The sequence below is a fragment of the Ammospiza caudacuta genome, chromosome 18, assembly GCF_027887145.1.
Source record: "Ammospiza caudacuta isolate bAmmCau1 chromosome 18, bAmmCau1.pri, whole genome shotgun sequence".
Lineage (NCBI taxonomy): Eukaryota > Metazoa > Chordata > Aves > Passeriformes > Passerellidae > Ammospiza > Ammospiza caudacuta.
The window spans coordinates 4,221,280-4,244,849 of record NC_080610.1 but is presented as its reverse complement, the minus strand read 5'-3'; the positions used below and the strand labels follow the sequence as shown (position 1 = coordinate 4,244,849).

At 41.9% G+C, this 23,570-nt stretch overlaps 1 protein-coding gene across 1 annotated transcript in view; it reads right to left on the bottom strand.

Annotated features, from left to right (window-relative positions):
* Nucleotides 1-3,835: 3,835 nt before the first annotated feature.
* The window catches only part of CABIN1 (calcineurin binding protein 1), a 116,469-nt gene continuing 96,734 nt past the window's right edge, over nt 3,836-23,570 (bottom strand). Inside the window, exons 35-38 of the mRNA XM_058816521.1 lie at nt 19,224-19,518; nt 7,652-7,816; nt 5,733-5,959; nt 3,836-5,245 (exon numbers count right to left, since the gene is read on the bottom strand). Of these exons, the coding sequence (XP_058672504.1) occupies nt 5,102-5,245; nt 5,733-5,959; nt 7,652-7,816; nt 19,224-19,518 (831 nt within the window). The 3' untranslated portion in view covers nt 3,836-5,101. The remainder of the gene's footprint in view (nt 5,246-5,732; nt 5,960-7,651; nt 7,817-19,223; nt 19,519-23,570) is intronic.

Genomic DNA, 23,570 nt, shown 5'->3' with positions numbered 1-23,570 from the left:
ACTCAGGTGACACGGGGAGCAGGCAGTGACGTTCCAGGTGACACGGGGAGCAGGCAGTGACACTCCAGGTGACACAGGGAGCAGGCAGTGACACTGCAGGTGACACGGGGAGCAGGCAGTGATGTTCCAGGTGACACGGGGAGCAGGCAGTGACACTCCAGGTGACACGGGGAGCAGGCAGTGACACTCAGGTGACACGGGGAGCAGGCAGTGACACTCCAGGTGACACGGGGAGTAGGCACTGACACTCAGGTGACACGGGGAGCCCTGGGCACGCTGGAGCTGCAGCCTCAGCCTGCAGACACCTGTGAGCACAAGGCAGCTCAAAGGCAGCTTTGAGGGCTGCAGCAGAGGCTCTGGAGTTGGCTAAACAAGCACTTGCTGATGGGGGTCATCGTTACAGATGCGCTGAACAGCAGCAGGAACACAAATGTCTGCGCAGGGAGATGCACCTTTCAATCTCTGCTGAGGTCTGCCTGGGGTTCTGTGGGTATTCATGTGAAAGAGCCGTTGCAGTGAAGGCAAGTCCTCCTCCAGGAGCCAACAAACCCAGGTGCTGGTGTTGTGCTCTGCAGTCCTACCTGTTCCACCATGCCCTGCAGGGACAGCTGACAGTCCCACAAAGGCATGGCTTGGGCCAGCACAGCCTGTGGTACAGCACCCAAAATCCATAAATAACATCACAACTTAGCATTACTGAATCCCTGGTCATTAACTGGAAGAGAAAGATGGTAATTAACACTCAGCCTACAGTGAACCTCTTGCCATCATCTTCAAATGCAAGCACAAAGCCTCTTCACCCCAGCTTTCAATGACTAGGAGAACACCAACTGAAGTCTGCTGTGCTTCTGTGTTATCTCATTCACCTGCCACCCAGTCCCCTCAAATATGCAAGCACCTGCAGGAGCAGAAATGAGCTGTGCCCAGTGTGTAAATGTACACACAGGTTACTCCACAGAGGCTCCACCCTCACTGGAATTTCCAGAAAAACACAAATCCTGTGCTTTTCACAGTGGTGTTAATCACAGTGCTGGGATCCCACCCTCACTGGCAGGACTTGGTCTGTTCTCACCTGGCCCCTTTGCTTCCTTCAGTCCATTTTGTCTCCTATCAGCTTCAGCTGCTGCTGTGCCTTCCTCATCTTTTCCCGGTCCCTTTCTCCCTGACCATATGGTGTTTATTTTGGCTGCAAAAGACATTAATTTCATTATTCATGAGAAATCTCACTCCAATTAAGAAAAAAAAATCCAAACCAAGAGACAACAACTGACAAACCCTAGCATATAATAAAATTAAGGAGGTGCTTGGTATCTTCCTTGATCTGCTATTTTGGTTGTGGAAGGGAACATTATTAGCTTTTGAAAAAAATGCTACAGCATTTGTCAGACAGTGGGCAGAAGCCACTAATGACAGCTGTGCTCAACAAAATTAATTCTTAGCAAAACACTAGAGAGAGAAATTCTCAATGGTCTTAACTACACATGGATTATATAATCCCTGTGGCAGGAAGTGAAACTGCAAACAGCCAAACCCCAATAATAAATATTTTAACAATAATTTCACCTTAACAGTGAAAGATACCTGTGTGCAAGTGCCCAGTAGTAGCACAGAAAGGATATCAACTCTCCACAAATAATTCTCCACAGCCAGTTCAAAATAATTCCTTTTTCCATCTCCTTTGGAACAAAAATGGTTTTGCTATTTGCCTGAAAGTCTTAAGAGTCTGGCTTTTCAGTAGACAAAAAGGATTTGGTTTTTAATCAATTACTGCCAAGGAAAAGAAAAATAAAGAGAGGGAAAGCCTCACCCCACCTGGTCACAGACCTCACCCTGAAATTTGCTTTATTCACCAGACATTCCTGTCCCTATGGCTTCCAAGGAAAACCCAAACCAGAACCACACCAGCACCACACTGCAGCTGCTGCCATTTCTTTGTCTGGCACATCAGAAAGGCACCTGGGAACAGAGATTTCAGAAGCAATGGGCACCCAGTAAATCCTGCAGGCAGATGGATGCAGTGATTATATCTGATCTGTGACTTGGTGAGCTGCATCTTGCCTTGGCTTGAATTTCAAGCTCTTACCAGCAGGATTAGACCAAAATAAAGGAATGTGCTCCAAGCCATGGCTAACTGCAGTTTTACTGCAATTATTTTTCTTGACATGGCCAAGGCTCACAAGATGCATTAATTCCTCAGTGAGTACTTCTGTTTGTGAGGATTTGCTGCTCTGAGCACCTTTAGGGATGGTTCTTCAGACAAACATCCTCATCTCAGTGCATCCAGGGAGCTTGGCACCTTCACCCCAAATGTGGCTCCCTCCTTGAACTGAAGAACTCCACCAGCTGTACTTACAGAGGAGGTTTCACACATGGAGAAGAGGAAAGGCTCCTTCAGTGCAGCAGTAACATTTACTCAACAGCAGAAGGGCAGGATTGGAGGGAGGTGGCCTCTATAGTTCAGTCTCAGTAATTTCTTGAGCTTGAGAAAAAGTCCTCGAGCTACTCAAAAGCATAATGGGAATAAAAAAAGCCATAAATTTATATTAAAAAAAAAAAAAAAAGGAAAACCAGGTAAGAGAATTCAGCATAGGATAAAAACAAGTTGCACAGTTGAGTAGTTTGAAGGTTAAAATGAGCTTAGAGCAGTCCAGCAAATGCAGCTCTTGTTGCTGGCAGGAACAGTTACACTTACTGCTTCAGCTTTCCCAAACCAGCAAAATTTTAAATCCTTCTCAAAAAGCAGGACCAGAATTCAAAAGAAAACTCAAGACCAGCATTTTAGGAAGTCTGGAGGAAAAAACCCAGAAAGCCTAATGCGAAGGAATCCTTAAGAATAATAAAGGAAAACCAACAATTTTCAGTGGTCACATTCAATTAGAAAATCAAATGCTTTATACATCAAACCCAAGCTAAAGTGTGGACCTCAACATTAAAATGTGATCTTTAAGTTAGCAATACATTTAAGAATACACATTAGCCACAGACTCTGTGTAGTCTATTCCATTTGGGTGGAAAAGCCCTACTGAGAACTTCACCCTCCCCTTTCAATTTCTCATAGGCAGCTGATTTATTTCATTCTGTGCTTTCTTCTAAAAAACCTAAACATCATGCTTATCTGAAACTTCCTCAGCCTTTTATGTGGCAGTGACTACACAGTATACTATACATTGCATTTATAGTAACTTACAGCAAATCAGAGTAAACACTGAAAACATTTTACTGAAAACACTTGTTTGCTCTTACCATCATTTGCCTCATCTTTTCTGTATCAATTGCACTCACTTCACTTATCACTTGTAGTAAGTGAACAAGTTACACAAACAGTTGCTAACACATGCAAAATGGACATGCTCACTCCCTTGTAAACCACATTTTCTCCAAAACAAAACCCCCAGAATTTGAGAACAGCTTTGCAATACAAAGTTTGCTGCAGCTTTTTTTTATCCACAGTCCATTTATCATTCCTATCAATGAGATCAATCACTAATAATGGATCAAATACAAATTTGTACAGCCAAATATTCTGTGTGATCCTGTTCCCATGTGGTGTTTTCCCCCTTATGCTGCTCATCAGCTTTCAAAGACACCGAGATGGGTGAAAAGGAATTCACATCTCAGTGGGGAACTGAACCCACTGCAGCAACCTTGGCAACACTGGGTTCTGGTCACACACACCAAACCCACCCCAAGAGCTCTGGCAGCCCTCTGAAAATAAAGGGCTCCCATCAAGTCCCCCCAACCCCTTTTTTGTTACCCAAAAAATAAAAGGAAAGAGGAGCAGTGCTCTTCCAGAACCACAGCACCTTGTGCCCTCTCAAACAAACAGAGACAACAGTGCATTTCAACTTTATTAGAAAAGAAACCCAAAAGTTTATACAAAGCTCTGCATTTTACAGAAAACCAACCCCCCAAACACAAAGAAACCCGACATTGCAAGCTGAATGCAGTTTCTGTTTTCATGTACAGACATATATATATGTACATACACATATATATATGTGTGTGGGAGCACGCAGTGTATATATAGTGTGTGACGTCTTTTTTTTTCATGGTTTGCATTCATTATTTTACAAAGTTAACATTCAGTAGAAAAAAAAAAAAAGGATTTTTGTTACCATTATTTTCTCATATAAATAACTGTGAGCAGTCCCTCTGCAGATAGATAAAAAACACCTTTTCGTGTCATTCTGTAAAAAACAGACATTACTGAAATGGTACTGAAATCTTTCAAGTTTTTTTTTTTTTCAATACCACCATAAAAATATCATCTAGCCCCCAATTCAAAATGCTTGTCCAAGGCATTAGAAGAGAAAGGACTGTAAGACAATTCTGGAAAGATCAGTTCTTTAAGCCAACATTCAGGTAGATAAATTTTGCTGGACCTCATACATTGGTGTGAAATGAGCACAAACAGGAGACCACCCTCTCTGTCTGCCTGGAAAAGCTGGTTCTTTTGTCTATTTGAAAGAGTCAAATTCCAACCAAGCCCCCAGCAGTGTGAAGGAGCTGACAGACCCTCAGCTCACCCTCCTTGCCCCATGACAAAGCCACAGATTTTCTTGATGCAAATAAAATCTCTACCAGCTCAGCAAATTTTTCCTACTCCATTCACCTTAGAAGGAGCTGTTGGATTAATCATGGCATGGTTAGACAGACATCAGGTTGCTGAATTACTGGGAGAAAAACTTAGCTAGAGGGGGAAAATACAAGACAACTAAAAGGAGGAAAACACTAAAGGAAAGAGCTACTGGAGCAACTCCCAAGGCTCTGGTTTGGAGAAGCAGGAACAGTAGAGAGAGAAGAACTGCAGCTCAAAACATCCTTGTGTCTACTGAAGTTCCTGGTGACAGTGTGATCCAGGTTTACCAAGTGCCTGGTAAACAACCAATCATTCTTTCTGTCAAGCACCATGATGGGGAGAATGGCCAAGAGTCTGAAGGCAATACAAGTGGCTGTGGTGATAACAAAGGGAATGAAAGTGAAGAACACAATGATGCCAATTAAATGGAGAGTAATGCCAATGAAGATGTTTCAACTTCCAGAGATGCTGGCAACGAGAAGAATGGTTATGTGGTTGGTGTTGATGATGGCCAGAATTCATTCATATGTCCATGTAGTCATCATCTTCATCAGTATCACTTTCCAGTGAGGACTCCTGGCTTGAGGTCTCTAAGATTTCCAAAGCTGGCTGACAAAGGCTCTCCTTCTTTACATTCGCTGCAGACTGAGCAGACAAAATAGCAGACTGATCCCAAAAAGAGAGAGAGAGAATATATTGCTAAATAGTCAGGATAAACCCATGAGCACAGGGACAAAAGCCCACTGGTTGCTATTCCTTCACATTCAATAACTGCCTTGTGCTGATAAAAGATGCCATCCTAATGTAAAACCACATAACATTTACAGTAGGCTTCCCCACAGTTAAAGTTCTGGCAGCTTCCACTCATCTAAGAACTGCAATGGGTCACTCAGCCATTTCTGTCATTTTTTCCAAATCCCTCAGAAAAGGGATAGGGACTAGAATAGCTCTCATTTCACCCACAGCAAGTATTTCACCAGTCCTTTAAGAACTGGCTCCTGCTGCTAAGAGCTAGCACCTCCTTCCACTACTTATCTACCTCTGGTTATGAACTGGGGACATGAACTGTTGCTTCTTTCATACAAGTATTTTATTGAGGGGAGAATGAAGATAAAAACAATAATCTAAAAAATTACTGTTTCCCTTTTATTACCTTTAATTTTTGCTTGGTCTCTTCTGAAATGCTGCCCTTTGGAGAAAGGAGGGTGGGAGTGGGTGGAGTGACAGTGATCTCAGGTGGAAATTTGGTGACAGATGAAGGTATGAAAAGCTTTGGCATATTGGGCAGAATGCGAGTTTTTACTCGGGTGCCATCTGTCTTGTTCTGCTGACTTCCCAAAGTCTGTGAACTGGAGCTGAGTTCAGGCTTGGAACTGGAGGCTAAACACAAAACAGCAAGGAAAAAATATGTTAGGAAGTTATCTAGGATTTCAGATGTCAAAGAAGAGGGTGGAGTTCATTGTTAGATGTAAGGCTGGCTCAAAAGGCCTTTCTTCAAGCCTTGCAATAACCAAAGCTTAGAACCAGAAACAAGATTGTATAATGACAACTGGAAACCAACAGTGATTAAAAATATCTTACTGGGTGTCAGAAACTCAACCTGCCCAAGCACAACAATGGCAGTGCAGCACTGGCCATCTACATCTACTGCAAACAGCATCTGCCCATTGGGTCAGATGCAAGCATCTCCTGTCTCTCCATCCTGCAATGCAACAACAAAGTTCTCCAGCTTTACTTGGTCTTCATTTCCTCCACCACAGCATTGTCTCTTCAATTACTGAGAGAGCAACTCCTCAGCAATTAGAGAAGAATCTATGGTGACACTTGTCAGAATTCCCCCATTACATCCTGCCATGATCCTGCCTCCTTGGTGTGCTCATGGCACTGGTTCCCACTCTGGTGAGCACCATTCCCACATCCCTCCCAGTGCCTCAGCTTGGGGTGTCTACAGTGAAACCTTTCTGAGTGTTTATTGAGTACATCTCACAAGGATCCAGCCCTTCCCCAGGCACTATCACACTACAAAATTATCTAAACACAACAATAACCAGGAGATGACAATGCTGCAATGTTAAAAAGTGAGTGTTTGTTAAAAGAGATTTCCTCCTAATAATGCTGCTTCACATGGAGTCCAAATTACTTTTTAGAAATGATATAAACGGAAACACCAGAGCCTTTCTCAGTCTGGTAATAATGACAGGTGTTCATATACATTTTTGCAGATTCAGTATTGTCACATCCATCTCTGGCAGATACTGGGAATGGACATGGCCACTTACACACAGCAAAACAAAATACCAGTTTCTGAATGCTAGCCTAGAAACAGGCAGCAGCAGAGCAAACTACTAAGGGATGTAAAATTGAATTGCATGTTCTCAACAGCACACAGGAATGTAAGAGCTGCCACAGCAGATGAGGCATGGCTTTCCATCAAGGTCAGTGACCCATCTCCATGGGCAGCCAATCCTTCCAGACAGTAATCAGACACAGGATAATCTGCTCTCACAAATAAGGAAAAACAAGATACCCCAAACATGAAAATCTAGATTATGCTTGCCTGAAACACCAGGTTTTACATTTTTTTCAATTAAAACACCAACAACTTCTCTTGGGAAGAGGGCAGAGGAGGGATAGAACACACTAACTGCTGTAATGCTGGTTTTTATGTTTATTTAGACTGAGTCAGTTTTGTGAAAAACCATTTCCTTCTGCTAAATATCCCAGTAGTGCAATCCAAGCTGTTATCATACTGCCCCATGTAAGACTGCAATTAAAAGAAAAATTCTGCTTTAAAGGATGCACAAACTACAATGCATGAAAGCTGGTACTGGAGGTTTTTTATCTGGCTTTGCTGCCATGGTATTTAGCATGCCAGCCATGCAGGAGCCAGAATCCCCACCAAGGGATGGGAGGGCTGCTGCCCAGGGAGCTCAGGCACTGCCAGAATGCATCAAACTGCAGCACCTGACAGGCAGGGAAACTGAGGCATGCCAACCAAGCTGTCAGTGCCTGCAGAGGATGCACAGCTCACCACCCCATTTCAGAACAGCCTGAGGCACAGGAAGCTCCTACCTGGGGTACAAACATGTCCTGAATTTGTGCTGGGCACGGGCTCCACGTGCCAGCACACAGGCTCTGGCGGTGGCGCGACCGTTGCCATTTTCATCTGCTGACAAAGCCGGGACTCCTGCTGCTGGAATCCAAGCCCCTCCAAAGGCACTTCAAGCTCTTCTTCCTCTTTAGTAATGAAATATAATTCACAGATTAAGAGACATCCTGATCTCCCTCCTAAGCCTCAATCCTTTTGCTGTCTAACCAACAGGTAGAAAAATCCTTTTAACCCTTGCTCTGTTTCTAAACCATAACATGACTGAGTGAAATTAAATATTGGCAAGTTAAGATGGCAAAAGCAACATTTTCATATTAGTGCCATCAATTTAAATTCTTAAAAAAAGGTAAATGTCATTTAAAAAACAAAGGAAAAAGTGTTGAGGTTGACATTTTGTCATCTCTGCACATCTGCAGAAACACAGAGAGCTGAGCATGAGCTGAGCTGAGCTTCCTTTGGAGCTGTGAGGGCTGGGAGGAAGAGCTGCCACGTGCAGAGCAAAATCCAGCACCATCAATGGGGCCCTCTCTGATGTCCAGCCACAGGTACCTGCCACACTGAGCACAGCCCAGTGCCAAGGAACACCCATGACTGTGAACATCCACTACCAGGGCCAAATCCATTTCTCATGAAACCAAAATCAAGTGATCCTGAATGCCCACTCTTCACTGATACATCCACTGTACCTCTATAAATAGATCAGCCTAAAATCCTCACATTCTGCTATTCTAGAACCTGGGATGTTTGTAACTCAGAATCCATGTGTGTGTGCAGCTTTGTTGTTATTTACCAGCTGTAGCTGCTTTAAAGGAGTGCAGTGTAAAACCAGCACTGACACACTGGGCTGCATGCTGTACACAGCAGGAATCATTTTCACTGAACTGAGACCTGCCAGTGCCCTTGTGGGGCAGGGCAGTGACCATTTCAAGGCTATGGACACAAAACAAGCTCTGATTCTCTCTTAAAAATAAAGACACTCCTTAAAAAAACCAAAGGGCTGCCTAGTCTAATTTGAGTCACCTCCTATTTCCACAGGCTAAGGCTGCACAGACAGCTTTCATGGACCAGCACAAGCAGGGGACAGTCACAGTCTCACTTGCTCTAAAATTCTTTGTATGGCAATGCTCTAAATTAATTTGGGATTTTGACCATGCAATGGCTTAAAAAGGAACACATATTTTAACTTTTCTTCATTGGAAAACTGCTCCCACCCCCTCAAGTGTTGAAAACACTTCTCCATCTCCACCAATATAGAGAAGATCTCGGAATTTACCATGGTAATATTCTCCTGTACAAGAGTTCCCCTTGCAGAAACTGCTTCAGAAAACATCACAGCTTAACAGTCTGATCTACTCAGTTTGAAAGATGCAACTTTTTAAAAGATTATAATTTCTATGGTTCTTGAATAACTTGTATGAAAAAAGCTCAGGAAAGCAGGCTGCTCTTTCATCCACTAATTTTCATAGGTAAAGAAAAAGCCCCATCATCTAGACTTGCAGCTGAAAGGTCACATAACCCTTAAGATAAATGAGATTGCTTGTAGAGAAGTGTCCAATAGCTCCCAAAAAGGAAAGGTCACCCACTACAGTTCAGTTCACAGGCAGCTCCTGTTCTGAGATGTTCCACTCACTACCCAGCACAAAATGGAACAGCCTAATGCAGATGAATGTGCTTCTCATTCTCAGCACTCTCCTGCACATTTCTCTCTGGGTACTTCAGAATACAGCACTGGAAGTAGGAAAATAATACTTGCATCTGTACGTGTATTAATAGACCAAATCAGCTGAGAACAACATAGAAGGAAGGGCTTAGCTGTAGGGAGCTCGAGTAGGAAAATCCCAAAGCATTGTTTCCCTTCTGAAGAAGCAGAGGACAGCTGAAGGATCCCTGGGTCTGCCTGCCCTTTCCAGCAGCACACAGGGTTTAACCCCATGCTGCCAAAGGAGCAGCCCCAGGCCAGCACACCCACATCCCATCCCATCCCGTGGATCCCATCCCATGGATCCCATCCCATGGATCCCATCCCATGGATCCCATCCCATCCCTGGTGCTGACCACAGGCTGCAGTCTGAACCCAGAGCACTCCCACACTGACATGGCCACAACATCATCTGAAGAAAAGCAGGATGAAAATGATGATGATTTCAGATTACTCCACAAGACTCAACTCATTCTTAACTTACTCCAGCCCTCCAGAATCACCATCTTAAGTAGGGTAAGTACCAAGAGAATCTTTCTTATGCACTTATTAACCCAGAATACAAACTAGTAATTAACTTAGCAGGTACAAAAATACACAAATAAATTGCAAATCCTACAGGCTCAACTATACTGCTAACTGAGAGCAGTTTTCTATTACTCTACTGCTTAACTACATTAGGGACTTATTAGTTCACAATACAGAGTGAGAGCTCTGATTTGCATTATTATTTAATGACAAAACTCTACTTCTTATGCTGATTTCAATATTTGTTTGATTATGAGATATATCATTGCTTAAACTGATTTGCTGTACTTTATTTTAACTAAATTATGGCCCACTGACAAAAGCTCTTTTGAGCAGCCTGATTCTAGGAAGATGCTACTAGACTGGTATCAGTCTGTGCTCTCTCAAGAGCCATCAGCATCCTCATACACATCTCCATCTTCCAGAATATATTTTTCAAGTTTTGAAGATGCAGTACTACAGTGCAGCAAAATTAGATTTAAATTTGAATAAAATATATGACAGCAATTTTTAATGTAGAAGTGAATAGAAATGAAAGGGCAGGAGTCCAGCACGCTGTGCATTTCTATCACTGCACTTCTGGAAACAATATTTGTTAATATTCTATTAGAATGTGCCTCTCAGTACAATAGAAATCAAGAAGCACTGTTAATCAATCCCTTGCTGTCAGAGATGTTCAATACAGTCACAGAATTCTATTTCCTGGCTGGGTCATACACTTTATTCTTTCAGGACCGTGCAATTTTAGGCTTTTTATTTAAATAGAAACAATGCCATTCAAGTGACCAAGTTAAAAATAAAGTTGATAAACAAAATATTTCTTAGACTTCTTGAAAATAGCAAGAATTGTTTTTTCCAGTGTACACATCATAATTTATACTTTAATATATTGCATAGATATTTGTTCTTTTCATTACAGAAAAAAAGGTCAAAACAAGGAAGGACAATCAAGAATATACAGCTGGATCTCCTCATTATTTGTCTAAACCAGATTTCTGAAGAGAATATTTTAACATTTGTTTTGAGGAAGATGCTGTTAAAGCCCTGAACATAATGTCCTAGTTCTTCTAATAAAAACTTTCCCCAGGGAGGTAAAGACTCCACTAACTCGTGAGCCACAATATTCTGCCCAAGTGTGAGAACACCAGGATATAAGTGCAGCACATTCTGAAGGTGTTCAGAAGCTCAGATTTAATATCAGTTAATAAATCTTTTAGTATTACCCTGTACTTGTACTGTCTTGGCAGGTTTTCAAACATTAGCTCTACAAACCCAGTTTAAAATCAAACCAGTTTCTGAAGATATAATATGCAAGAGCCACTTGTCCCCAGGTGAGGATGGGGCAGGTGCTGCACTCTGGAGACCCATTTAGCACTCTCACAACACAAGACACAGAAATTAAGCACACAGAGAAAAGCACAGATTTGCAATGCACGTCACTATTGATACTGAAAAGTTCCTCTCCAATCGAGCTGCATTACCAGAATTTTTTTTTTAGCCTTCCCTTTCCCAACAACTGCCTAAATCCATACAAAATAGTACACGACACAGAAAGAGGGACATCATACCTTTCAACATCTCCCTGCTTTAGTGAGGAAGAAACAATTCAGTGCAACAACCTACTCCAGCTTTCCTCTCCAACCTCTTCCCACTTGTTGCCAGGGTAACCAGTGTTTGCAGATGCCTATAGCGGGCGCCTGGGTTCATGACTTCATCACAGTTAATATCCTCTCGCAGCTCCTCGGCACAGAATGCACACATGCATTCATCCACACACTATCAACACACTGATTACACAACCCTGCAACTGCTCCTGTACCCACACCGCTCGCTCTGCTATTCTGCTGCACAGAAAAAGCCAAAATAACGCCGGCAAAAATAATCCCTTGGCAATTTGAAGATGTGGGGAAAGTTTAAAAGCAGGGCTAGTGTAAGCAGCAAGCAGCTGCTCTGGTCCCTCTGCACTGAACACTCACTGATTTGACTGCATCGTGCTATCAGGTATGAGGCATTAATATTGGTGTTATAAAACATCTTGTGTGGAGTTTAAAAAAATTCTTTAGTCATGCACTAAACCTCTAACATTACAACTGGAAGACAAGCCCAGAAAATGTGACCGGCACCTGGGAAAAACATTTTCCAGTTTCTAACAGAAGCAGTTTGAAGTATTACAGCATAGAATATAGGCAACACAGAGTGCATGCACAAAGCATCATTTCATTATGGGAAAGAAGAAGGAGCTGAGCTTTGAACTCCAGGACAAAATATGAACATCATTTCAAAAAAAAATACAAGGAGAAGTGAACAGACAACAACCTAAAGTGCTTAAATAAAGCACTTAAAAAGGAATACATATTTTTATATAGATTTTTATATATTTTATAATACATATTTTTATGTATTCCTTTTAATGCACTTGCACCACTTGCCTTTATCCCTCTGCAAAACCCCTTCCCCAGCAGTTCTGTGTCAAGACAAAAAACTGAAAATCAGTAGGATTTAGCTGGTTTGTACTACCTTGCCTTCCAGCTGCTTCAAAAGAGTAAGGATTGAATTCTGTGTGCCTCCAGACCCCAGGGAACACTTCTCTTCCCAGTCCCAGTAACAACTGGTTTACTCTGCACTGGTGGCCACCCACAGCACACAAACTGTTCCCAACCCATTTGCTGTACAAGGCAGGGAATATTTGATTTTTTTTCCACCCGATGGAAACACATCTGATCCTTTGCTCCCTGACATAGTGGAGGAAGTATCTTACCACATTTCCAAGGAATAACACTAATGTGAAAACAATTCACTTTCTCTGTTCCATCTGCCTTGCTCTCCAGTGTGCTGGGAATTAATACAGCTTTTTTCCCCACATAGCAGTTGCAAAGGCCATGGAAAGCCTGAATTTGAAGGAGCTCAGAGTTTCCTTACGAGCTGTGCTACTAAGTCAGCAGAAAGACTGCTCTGGATCAGGGGTTGGCTCAGCTGAGCAGAGTGGAAATGCACAAACACAGAAACAACAGAGCCTTCAGCCATGAGGTAGCACAGCCCAGCAGCCAGCCAGGCTACCTCGCTCATCACAGCATGTGCCAGGTACCCTTGGTAGCCTTGCTTGTTCTAAATTCATTCCAAATATCCTGCTATTAAATTTATTTCTAAGAAAGCACTGCCAAGTACCTTTAGTGCATATAGCTGTAGAAAGAAAGTATTTGACTTGAAATGCCAAATGCAGGAAATTACATTCAAAGCTGACACACAAAGTCGTATGTTAAAAATTAAGCATTGGAGTAATTTTGGAGGCAAAAAGCTGCAGAACACAAGTTCTACTGGCCCTGAAAGAAAAGGAATTCAAGCAGTCTGGTGAACAGAAGTTTGCAGTGCAATAGCACAGCACAGTGCTATATTTATCACTGGGTCCTGAGCAGGGAGAGTGTACTGTACAGTCTAATGAGACATACCCCAAAACTCTTCCTAATGCTGAGCTCAGCTGTCACAGACCATTAACAGACTAACATTTAAAATGGGTGGCTGCTTTGAAAGTGCTTCCTGGAAATTGTCCCTGGCCCATGCTAACTCCCAGATCCCTCTGACAGCCCTGCTGGGGCCAGTGTGACAGCAGAGACAGCAGAATTAATTCCTGTGTCCAAAACCATTTCCTGCCCCCACCAGCTGCCCTAGAGGTGCAGAAACCTGGCATGCAGGTAGGTAAAGAAAAACCCTGAAGTTCAATCCTTTCTCTTTTTTTTTTTTAACAAAACTTCAATTTAAAAGAGCAAACAATGGGCCTGGATCAAAAAGACAACAATTTGATATTCAACTACATGAACATTTAAATGGCTTTATCAAAACACAGCTAATTGATATTTGTTTAATATCTGGCTCAGCAAGGACACATCATCTGGAGAGCATCACAGCAGCACCTGTGGACAGGAGCAGTCATTTGCAGTCTCCTGCTTCTGGAATTTCTCTGTGAGTTGCCTAACAAAAGCTGTAAGAGCTTCCCCTTAGCATCAGGATTTCACCCTCCTCTGCCCTGACAGCCAGCTAAGCACAAGGAAATTAGCAAAAGCAGCTGGCAGAAAAATCTCTCAAGTGAATGTAATGACATCCCACAATTTTCTAAGTACTTTGTAAGCAACACAATACCTGTGCAGAGGACTTATAACTACATCTCTCTTCAGTCTGCCTTTGTGCAGGAATATATGTAAATTTTATGCTGCTGACAGCAATCTAAAACTAGTGAAACTGAACCATATTGCAACCATAAAGCATTGCTACCATGCTGCTTTACAAAAATCTCCAAAAATGTGTTTCAGTAGAGCAAGACATCCACAGGGCAATGGCTCTTCAGGATTTTCAGGGAGATTTAAAAGTGCACAGGGCTAGAGAGGCTCCTGGAGCACAGACTTGCCCTGAGTGCTAAACCCTTCAAACCATCACCTCACCAGCCTCTGCCCTATTTGTTCTTACTGATCTAACAGGTACATAAAATTATGACAGTTTTAATGTCAAAAGATTTTCTGCACTACACTGGATTGAGTAAATAAAACTTCAGGAATCTGAAGTGTAGATATCAGAAACAGACATTAAGTGTACTGAAAATTTCTTGTGCAATGAGTTTGTTTCGACGGGAGGTAAATCAGCACAATTTCCAAAGGGAAGAGGAAGAGCCATCACTGACTGGTACTGTCTGAGCACTGCAAAAAGGAATTAAGAAGTCATTCACAAACAGGAAACCCCTGCTGGCATTCAGCAGTCAAGTTGTTTTCAGAGTGCACCCATTGTGAAAAATAAAAAGCTTCACAAAAAGCATGGATGAGACAAGGGGAAGTGAGAATAGCAGAGCCAGGGAGGCTGAAGCAGCAAGAGATCACAGAGTGCTGCAGAGCTCACTGGGGAAGCCTGGCTGATCCCCACTGGTGACTTCAGGCACTCACAGGTGGGCAGGAGCTTCTACCCCAGCATTTAAAGATGTTTTAAAGCCCAGGAGAAATCCAGCCTTGGGAACTGAGGAAGAGAGCTGTCAAAAGCCAGAATAAGTCAACAAATCAACACTCTCCTCAAGAAACTGAGGAGAAAGTAGTGAAAGTGAGATGCACACAAGTGCCACAAGAAACAGAGTAGAAGAACACATGCATTGAAGAGAGAAGCTCCTTGCCAGGTAACTGCAATCTGAAGGGAGCTCACATGAGGCCACAGGTCCCTGGTCTGCTTAACTTTTTTCTGTTTAATCTTTTTTTGAGTCATTTGTTGAGAAAACTCTGTGCTCTACAGCACAGTTTTGAATTCAACAGAAAAAACAAGGTAAAACACTGACTGCAATTAAGAGGGTTGAATGTTACTACTTACAGTCACTTAAAAAGTACCTGAAAACTTGAATTGAAATGCATAGTTAGAATAAGAAATGGACAACAGGGCCAAATACTTTTGTGTAAGAGGAAAAGTTGTCAAAACACTGAACTACAGCCTCCTAAAATCTGTGTTTGTCTTTGGAAATCCATGACAAGCAAACTCAGGAGCCACTGAGACCAGTATGAGGTTAAGCTCAACTTCTGATGGCAAAGTACAATCTCCATTATTTCACCCAGGAACAGCAATTACTTCACCATTATTTCACCCAGGAACAGGAATCATTTCACCATTATTTCACCCAGGAACAGGAATTATTCCACCATTATTTCACCCAGGAACAGGAATTACTTCACCATTATTTCACCCAGGAACAGGAATCATTTCACCATTATTTCACCCAGGAACAGGAATTATTCCACCATTATTTCACCCAGGAACAGGAATTGTGGGTGTCCACTGATGTTTGGTATCCAGAAACTGCAAGGAATCGAGGTGGGCCCTTGTGCCATGCAATGTTTTAATAAAAGAGATGCTGCCAGTGCAAAATGATGGTCTACATTCTCTGTAGTGAGGCCTTAGGAAAACCTTCAGTCTCCTCAGGCTCTGAGAACTTAAAGTCATGTATCAGTTGCTAAAATAAATTAAGTTGCAGACTTCAGGGAAAAGATGCTCCTGACGCCTCAAAGCTCTCCTGTGACTCCAGCACCCAGTTATCCTACAGGGTGAAATGTCACATTCCAACACTGCTGAGTGTTATTGAATTCTTAGGATTTCCCACTTCAAATCCCTCTTTACTTGGAACATTTGCCTTTCAAGGATTCTGCAGCTGCCTGCACACACTCAAACAATTTAACTTCATTGCTCTGTGTGCAATAATCTGCTCATCTTTCCACACAACTGTCCTCACTTGTATTTATTTCTTGTGCTTCTGAAACTCTCAAAGTTCTACAGGCTGAGCTATATTTACACCTCTACTTCCCCTATTGTGCCCATTTCACAAACATGTGAAATTACAGCAGGATATTCCCATGGCTTGTGGAGTGCCACTTCCCTGCACAACACAAAGAATTGTCTTCCCCAGCTTTGAATTTCTAACTTTGGACAGCTTTATCATGACCTTGCTTTTATATTGAACTGCTCAGGCCTTAAATGGACAAAAAATTAATAGTGGGGAGTCTTCTACTTGGATTTTATATTCCAACTTGGCAAATAACTAGTTTTAAGCAAAACACAGAACTTTAAATAATTCCAGGTATAAAAATCTTCTCTTACTATCAGAACTCAAATGTAAATGTCTTCCTGCTCATTCCTCATAAAAATCATTATTGCAATAAGGACAGCCAAGAAGAAAATGTCAGGATTTTTCAGCAATTTAGAGCCATGTAATACTGGAAGAGTGTGACAGGCTGGAGAGAATTTACCTTAATTGTCCTATTTTAGCTTCCCCAGAGAAATGTTAGGCAGGCTCAGAGTCCCAAGCACATTTTTACCCAAATGTAGGAAGGTTTTGCTGAAACTGCCACCATCACCCCTCTGCTGCTGGACTCCATCTTGCTGTGCTCTGCACCTTCAGTCATAAACCAGAGAAAACCTCAGGAAAACATTCACAAAACAAAATTTACATCAGAAATGAGTGGCACAGCATCAACAATGCTTGGAAAAACAACTCCTTTTCCTGGGTGAAATCAGAGAAAATGAGAGCAGCTAATACTCTCTGATGTGTAATACTTCCACATGAATAAGTAGGTGCAGGTAGAGGTTATGAGACAACAAAGTTGGAAACAGTTTACTCTAAAAATGGGAGGAGTTTTTACCCAAGCAGAACTAAAGGAAGGCAGATGAAAAAGGGTTGTAACAGAATTATAACCAATTCTTTTTAGAGAAGGTGGATGCAAAGGTAGGAGAATTAAAAAGAAAAGAGGAAGAGAGGCCACAGCAGTAATTGGTGTCTCTCTCAGCTAGAGAAATGACCTGTCAGGTAGGGCTGAGAGCCAGATACAACTCAGGCATTCAGCACTGAGCTTTGCGGAGAGATCCTCTTGATGTTCAGTTTCAGGGGTGTAATTCTGGCAGCTAGCCCTTCCATCTCCCTCAACCAAAATGATGTATAGAAAGCATCAAAGGAGAATGAACAATATCTAACTCTACAACCTCAACAAAGCCCAGAAAGTCAAAAGATTACAATAAATGTTCCAATCACTGCAACGTGGCCTGGGGAGTTGCAGAGAGGAAGGCACATCAGAAATGCTCCTGAGCTCTGTTTGAAAGCCAGAAGAATGCCTGAGTTCTTATCAGCATTGTCATTCCTACACCAGGCTCCTTAGCAAGCCCATAACAGCTTCACAGAGGATTCAGTTTTTCCTCCCCTGTTGTCTAGGCACAAACTCAAATTCCTCCCTGCTGAGCAAGCCAGACAAGACATCTTATGACACCAGGCAACTCCATTCTTTTGCTTCCCAAGGAAAGTAACAAATGCAATTTACACAGAGACTGAGCCATTCCTTCCTCATCACTCCCCTTTTCTCTCTTCCCTTCCTAAGGCAATCTCTCCCTGGAACTGTAGAAAAGGAAAATTAGACAATACAGCTGCTGATACTAGATGTTAAATTTCAGTTTTGTTCTGTGCTCAGAGATTAGCAAATTGGGAAAACCTATTTCTCCCTAACTTGCTCTTCACTGCTGATGAATTCAGACTGTGCATTCCAATAACAAGGCTGATTACATAAGGAAAGAAATGACATACCAGGAGTATAAAGACAAAACTTTACAAAGTCACAACTCCAAACTAAGAAACCATCCTGTCTCACAGATCTGGACACTATATCCACTGATTCTTCATGCATCATTTTCCACAATACCTGTTCTCTATGTGGTTCATTCATAACTTTATCTGGGCTCCCCTGACTTGTCTAAGGCATTTTGTGAGTAGTGCTGGGCCCAGCCTTGTAAACAGATGGAGTGAGCACAGGCAGCAGCAGATGCTTTTTCAGACAGTGCTTCTGCTAAAGTTGCAACAAAGCACAGCCCATGGCAGGTGCTGTGCCACCTTAACGTGCACAGTGTCCCACAAATATTGCCATCCACCTCTCTGGGCAAGTCTGAAACTGGGTCTGATCTCACTTCACTCCCCAAAGTGGATCAGTATTGCCCAGCAGAGAGATTTTTTGTCTGCTAACAAGCCAGCCTGCCATGACAGCACTAAAGCAAATGACAGCATTCTCATCTATTCTTTCCTCATCTAGAAAACTGTATAGGACCAATTACATAATACAGTCACCAACAAAGCACACAATCATGCTATGGAATAAATAACATTTGTTTGGCTTCTTCAATCCTTTCCTGTGCTCTAACCTGGCACATAACCACACCAGGGCTATAAATAACATATTCCAACATTCTGGTCCTGTCAGATGCTTCTTTTCTGCAATGTGAAACATAATAGTGATGATAAGCTAACTTTCCATGCAGAATCTTGTTCATCAGTGTTATGTATCTCCACACTCACATATGCTGGGCAGTGAGAGCTGCACAGCTAATTATGTTCATCAAGCACTTCTAAGACAGATTTAGGCTGCTCACCAGTTTATTTTAATTGTAATCACTTAAAAAAAAAACTTAAATCTTTTTAAATATTAGAAGAAATGGAGCCTCAACTCATTGAGGAAAGCAAAATAATTTTCATTTGAATGCTGCTAGAGGCTTCAATTCTCTAAAAGAGATGACTATTTTCTGGCTGCTATTTCATGATTTCACATACAAATTACATAGAGTGGTCACTCTTTTAATCTACCCCATAAATTAATGTATTGATTATACAGATTCACTCCAGGACCAAGACACAAACCTGTCTTGGTTTTTGAGCATGGTGTAGCAATGAGAAAAGGGGACAGAACCAGAGCTCAGGCACTAGCTCAGCGTGTGGAATGTGATCAGAGGGGGCCAGCAGGAGCTCCCTGGCTCAGACTTACCAGGAGCAGCAGCATCCCCCATGCTGGGGGCAGCCTCTGTGCCCGGGCCCCGGGGCTGCTCCGGCTCCCGCTGCGGCTCCGGCGCGGGCGGCACCGAGCACGCCGAGGACGAGGAGGATGAAGAGGAAGAGGCTGGCTTGGGTTTGGAGTGCAGCTCGGTCAGTCTCAGGAGGTTTTCAGGAGTCACAGTGTCTGGATTCACTGGGGTGGGATGCAGTGTGGCTGGGGCTACTGGGAAGAAGCTGTCCCGGGTGTCCTTCGGGTGCTTTGGGGTTGTGGGCGCTTCTCCTGTGGCCTGCACGGAAAAGGGGCAGCAGTGAGAAAAACCCTGCAGGGCACTGACTGTGCCACCTGCAAGCAGCTCATGTCATGGACAGAAAACACTCACTTTAAAGTGAATATAATAGAACAATGACTCAATCACTATTCTAAAGAAGTCTTTTCTCCTTTATGGATTATTTTTCTGTTCTTTATGGTCTGTTTATCAAACTAGCACTTGAACACTTATTCACATTTACAAAGTTTAATTTAACACATCCCTCACAACGTAACATGCTTCCCTGAACTCTGTAATTAAGCATGAGTTACAATCTCCTGTAAACAGAAACATATTTCTTTCATTTAAAAATACATTGACAAGTGCTTGACCTGAAAAAACAGATCTGCACTGCTTTAAGAGACTTTGCAAATTATCACAAGAAATAATTCTTAGTGAATGATGTGAGAAGAAATGGAGAAAATAGAAAAAGTATTAGCTTGTGAAATAAGAGATGAGCATAACTCCAAACCATGAATTCCTGACAAGTGCAGAACTGATAGCACTGAGGTCCAGCTGAAGCAGGCTCAGGGAGGCACCAGGAGCAGTGCTCCCCTCCAAAGCCATGCTAAAAATTGAATGCAGTGTCATTTATTATACAGACAGAAGGTAGAAGTGGGACATAAATTCACCAAAGAAGGGAATAAAAGCACCCATAAAATGAATATCTTCTCTGTAACTTTTATCAGTAATCAAATAAAGTATTCTTGCTTGTGAGGCCACAGAAAGCATTTATTTTACACTCTCTACACTCTCATTTAATGGAGATTTATTGGACCATAAAAAATGCAGTCAGATAGAATTCTCAGATGTTTAATTGTTTGCCTTATACCTCTAGCAAGAAAAAACCCCTCATTTTAACCATGGTGATAAGAGCAAGAATGTCTGTAACAGAAACAGGATTCAGCTGTCAAATGTAAAATCAAATTGGACCCTAATATCCTAGATGACCAAAGATTTATTACAAAGCCAGAAAAGTCAGTAGAATTTCACTGAGAGAAGAGAGAAGCTTTCAGGTGGAGAAAATGCATACTTAAAATTCAAAGGTAGAGAGCACACAAGTACATTTTAAAAAAATAATTGGCAGAATGTATTTTTGAAGTTCCTGAACTTGATTAATCAATCTCTAAAAAGCATACAATTAAAACCTGCCAGATTCTAGGTGTACACAAAAAAAAAAAAAAAAGAACATAAAGCAGCTATATTCACAACAATTACCACACTGGGTCAAAAAAAGGTCTGTTCTACCTCTGAAAGCAGCAAGTTTCTGGTGCTGAAAGCATCAGTTCCAAAACTAAAGGTCTCAACACACAAATGGGATCACACAAACCTGAGGGAAATGGAACTGCAGGAGCAAGCCTTAAGCTAGAAGTGAGATCACTTGAGGAAATGTTTTCAGCTGTGATTTAAGGGGAAAGCCCTTCACACCCCTGCACTTCATTAACTTGCATAATGGGTGATGTAGAACCTGACATTTCTGTGCTTGTATTGTATCCAGATTTTTTTCTGGAGAAACACAGGAAGGTACTACTTAGGTACATAGATGTTAAAAATGGATCTGCACCTCAGATCTCTACAAAAATGCACAGCTATTTGCAGAGCCAGAAAAAGGACATTTGGAAAGTAACTCAGCAGTATTTGGATGGTATTCAGATGAAAAATGATTGGAGAGAGTGGAGCCTATGGAATAATTGCTGCTGGAAGGGACCTCTGGAGGTCTCCAGCCCAACCTCGCAGTTCCATCAGCTCACTGGGGCCAGGGCCAGCCCAGCCCAGATATTGCCAAGGAGATTCCAGACCCTCTCCAGGCCCCTTTCTAGTGTTTTACCACCTTCCCAGTGAACATTTGTTTCCAATCATTTAATCCAAATTTCTCTTGCTGCAAGTTTAACTGGTGCCTCTTGTCTGGTTCCTTCCTTTCTGCTGAAAATCGCAATTCTATAACCTTATCCTCTATTATTCTCCTCACCAGGATGAAGCATCCCAGCTCTTTTTCCAGAGAATACAAGGTTCTTCAGGATCATTTTATTTACAAAAAAATAATAAAGCTTAAAAAACATTTCATTTACAAAAAAATAATAAAAATACAAAAATAATAAAGAAACGTGATGTTTCTGATTCAGGAAAACCATGACTGAAAATTCCAATGTGTAGTCAAAAAGTGCAGCCTTAAACTAAAGAAAGCAACACCAGGATTATTGTGTTTATACTTTACAGGGAATTTTCCAGATGTGACCTGGTGAAGAGTTGTCTCAAGCTGCTGTAAACAGACAGGTTCTTTTCAATCCAATGAAACAAAGAGTTTGGGAGGAAAAACAAAAAAATCTTATGCTGATTTTGTTTTTGTTTTCAAAAGAGGGGATAGGAGTGGAAGAAAAAGGAGAAAGCTCTCTTTAAAATCAGAGCCAAGCACTAAAACCCCATTGTTGGTTACTGTGCACTGTGTAACTCACAGAGCCTTAAGAAAAGGGATTTAAACTGCTTTGTGTGTTTGTACTGCACTCAGGAGCTGCAGACCATCCAAAAGCTGGAGGCACAAAGCCCAGATGAGCAGCAGAGTGAGGCACAGGTTCTTTAAAAGATTTTGGGTTTAGTGTAGGGGCAAGAATCCCACACCTCTGATGAGCAGGTGATGCTGCTCACAACAGGCAGCTCAGGGAATGTCACCAACTCCACTGCTCAGCACTTATGGGGCCACATTTCATCATCCTGCAGATCTCCAGGAAAACAGGACCTAAAAACACCCAGCTGAGAAATAAACCCAGAAAAACTCACCACAGCAGTCCTGGATTTACCAGAAGCCTTTTGTTCATCTATTTGTACTGCTAAAGCACCAGTAGGGCACAATAAAGATTGTTTTCCACAGACAGACAGTAGGAAATGGAGAGGCAGTGACAAACCTTCACCAGTGTTTTATGTGGTTTCTCATCAGAAGATTATTTTTTAGTTTTTGCTTTGCTGTGGTACTAAGCCAAATCTCAGTCAGTTGTGACTCAGAACTTCTCCTTTTCCCCTCTCCAATCCACCTCACCACACTCAGTGCCTCTGTTACCACCACTATTACAGAGTGCCTTTAGTCACCAAGAAGAAAAGGATATTTTCTAACTTTTAAAGTTACTTACAGAACATGTGAATATAACTGAATTAAGATAAAAATTCTTATCTGATTTCTCCCTGTCTTTCATTGTAATTACAGGTTCCTCTAGTCAAGACTGGACTTCCTTCTAGATTTTTTAAAAAACATGAGGTACTGAAGGGTTTGCAGCACTATTTTTGTATTGACTACCATATCAAAGTGGGTAGAAGAAATATTTAAGGCTTATTATTAATATCCAAATGAGGTGTCATGGATGATCCACTGCTTCCATAAAGAGCCCACTATCTTAATTCTCTTTAAAAAACCTAGCAAAAACTGTTTTCATTTTGAAGAATGTAAAAAGCTGAAATGTAAATGAGTAACTAGGATGGATGCCTGTGTGAATTGTGATTAATTCTGACTTTCTCTTTATTTGTTAGAACCTGGATTATTTCAGCACACTCCTCAAAGAGTTCATTCAGCCTCACAGAGGTGATGGACAAACCCTTCCTATGTTGAAAGCTGATGTAAAAACAAGTAAGGAAAATGCTGAAAATCCAGCACTGGGACAGCCTTTCACCAATAAAATTATCAGCAAAAGTGCAGAATTTTTTCACAGATGTTACTGGAAAAAATAGCTCCCTACAGTTTCCCAGAGAGGCACTTGAGCAGCAGCTAAAAGAAATCCAGCATTAAGATAAAACATGAGCAAAAATTTACTTTGCAGCCTGTGAAGTCATAAACCAGAGAACCTGACCAAGGCTCTGTTTTTACCATACTTGCTGTTTTTAAAAAGCACATTTTGAAACACAAAGAAATCCTCCAGCAACCTTCCCACTCCTGCTTTTGGGAGAGCTCACTGCTCTGTGGCTGTGGGAAAAATTAACAACCAAATGTTCCAGAAAGGGAAAGTGACAGCTTTCCCAACAAAAGTTTCCTAATGAAAGATGCTGGA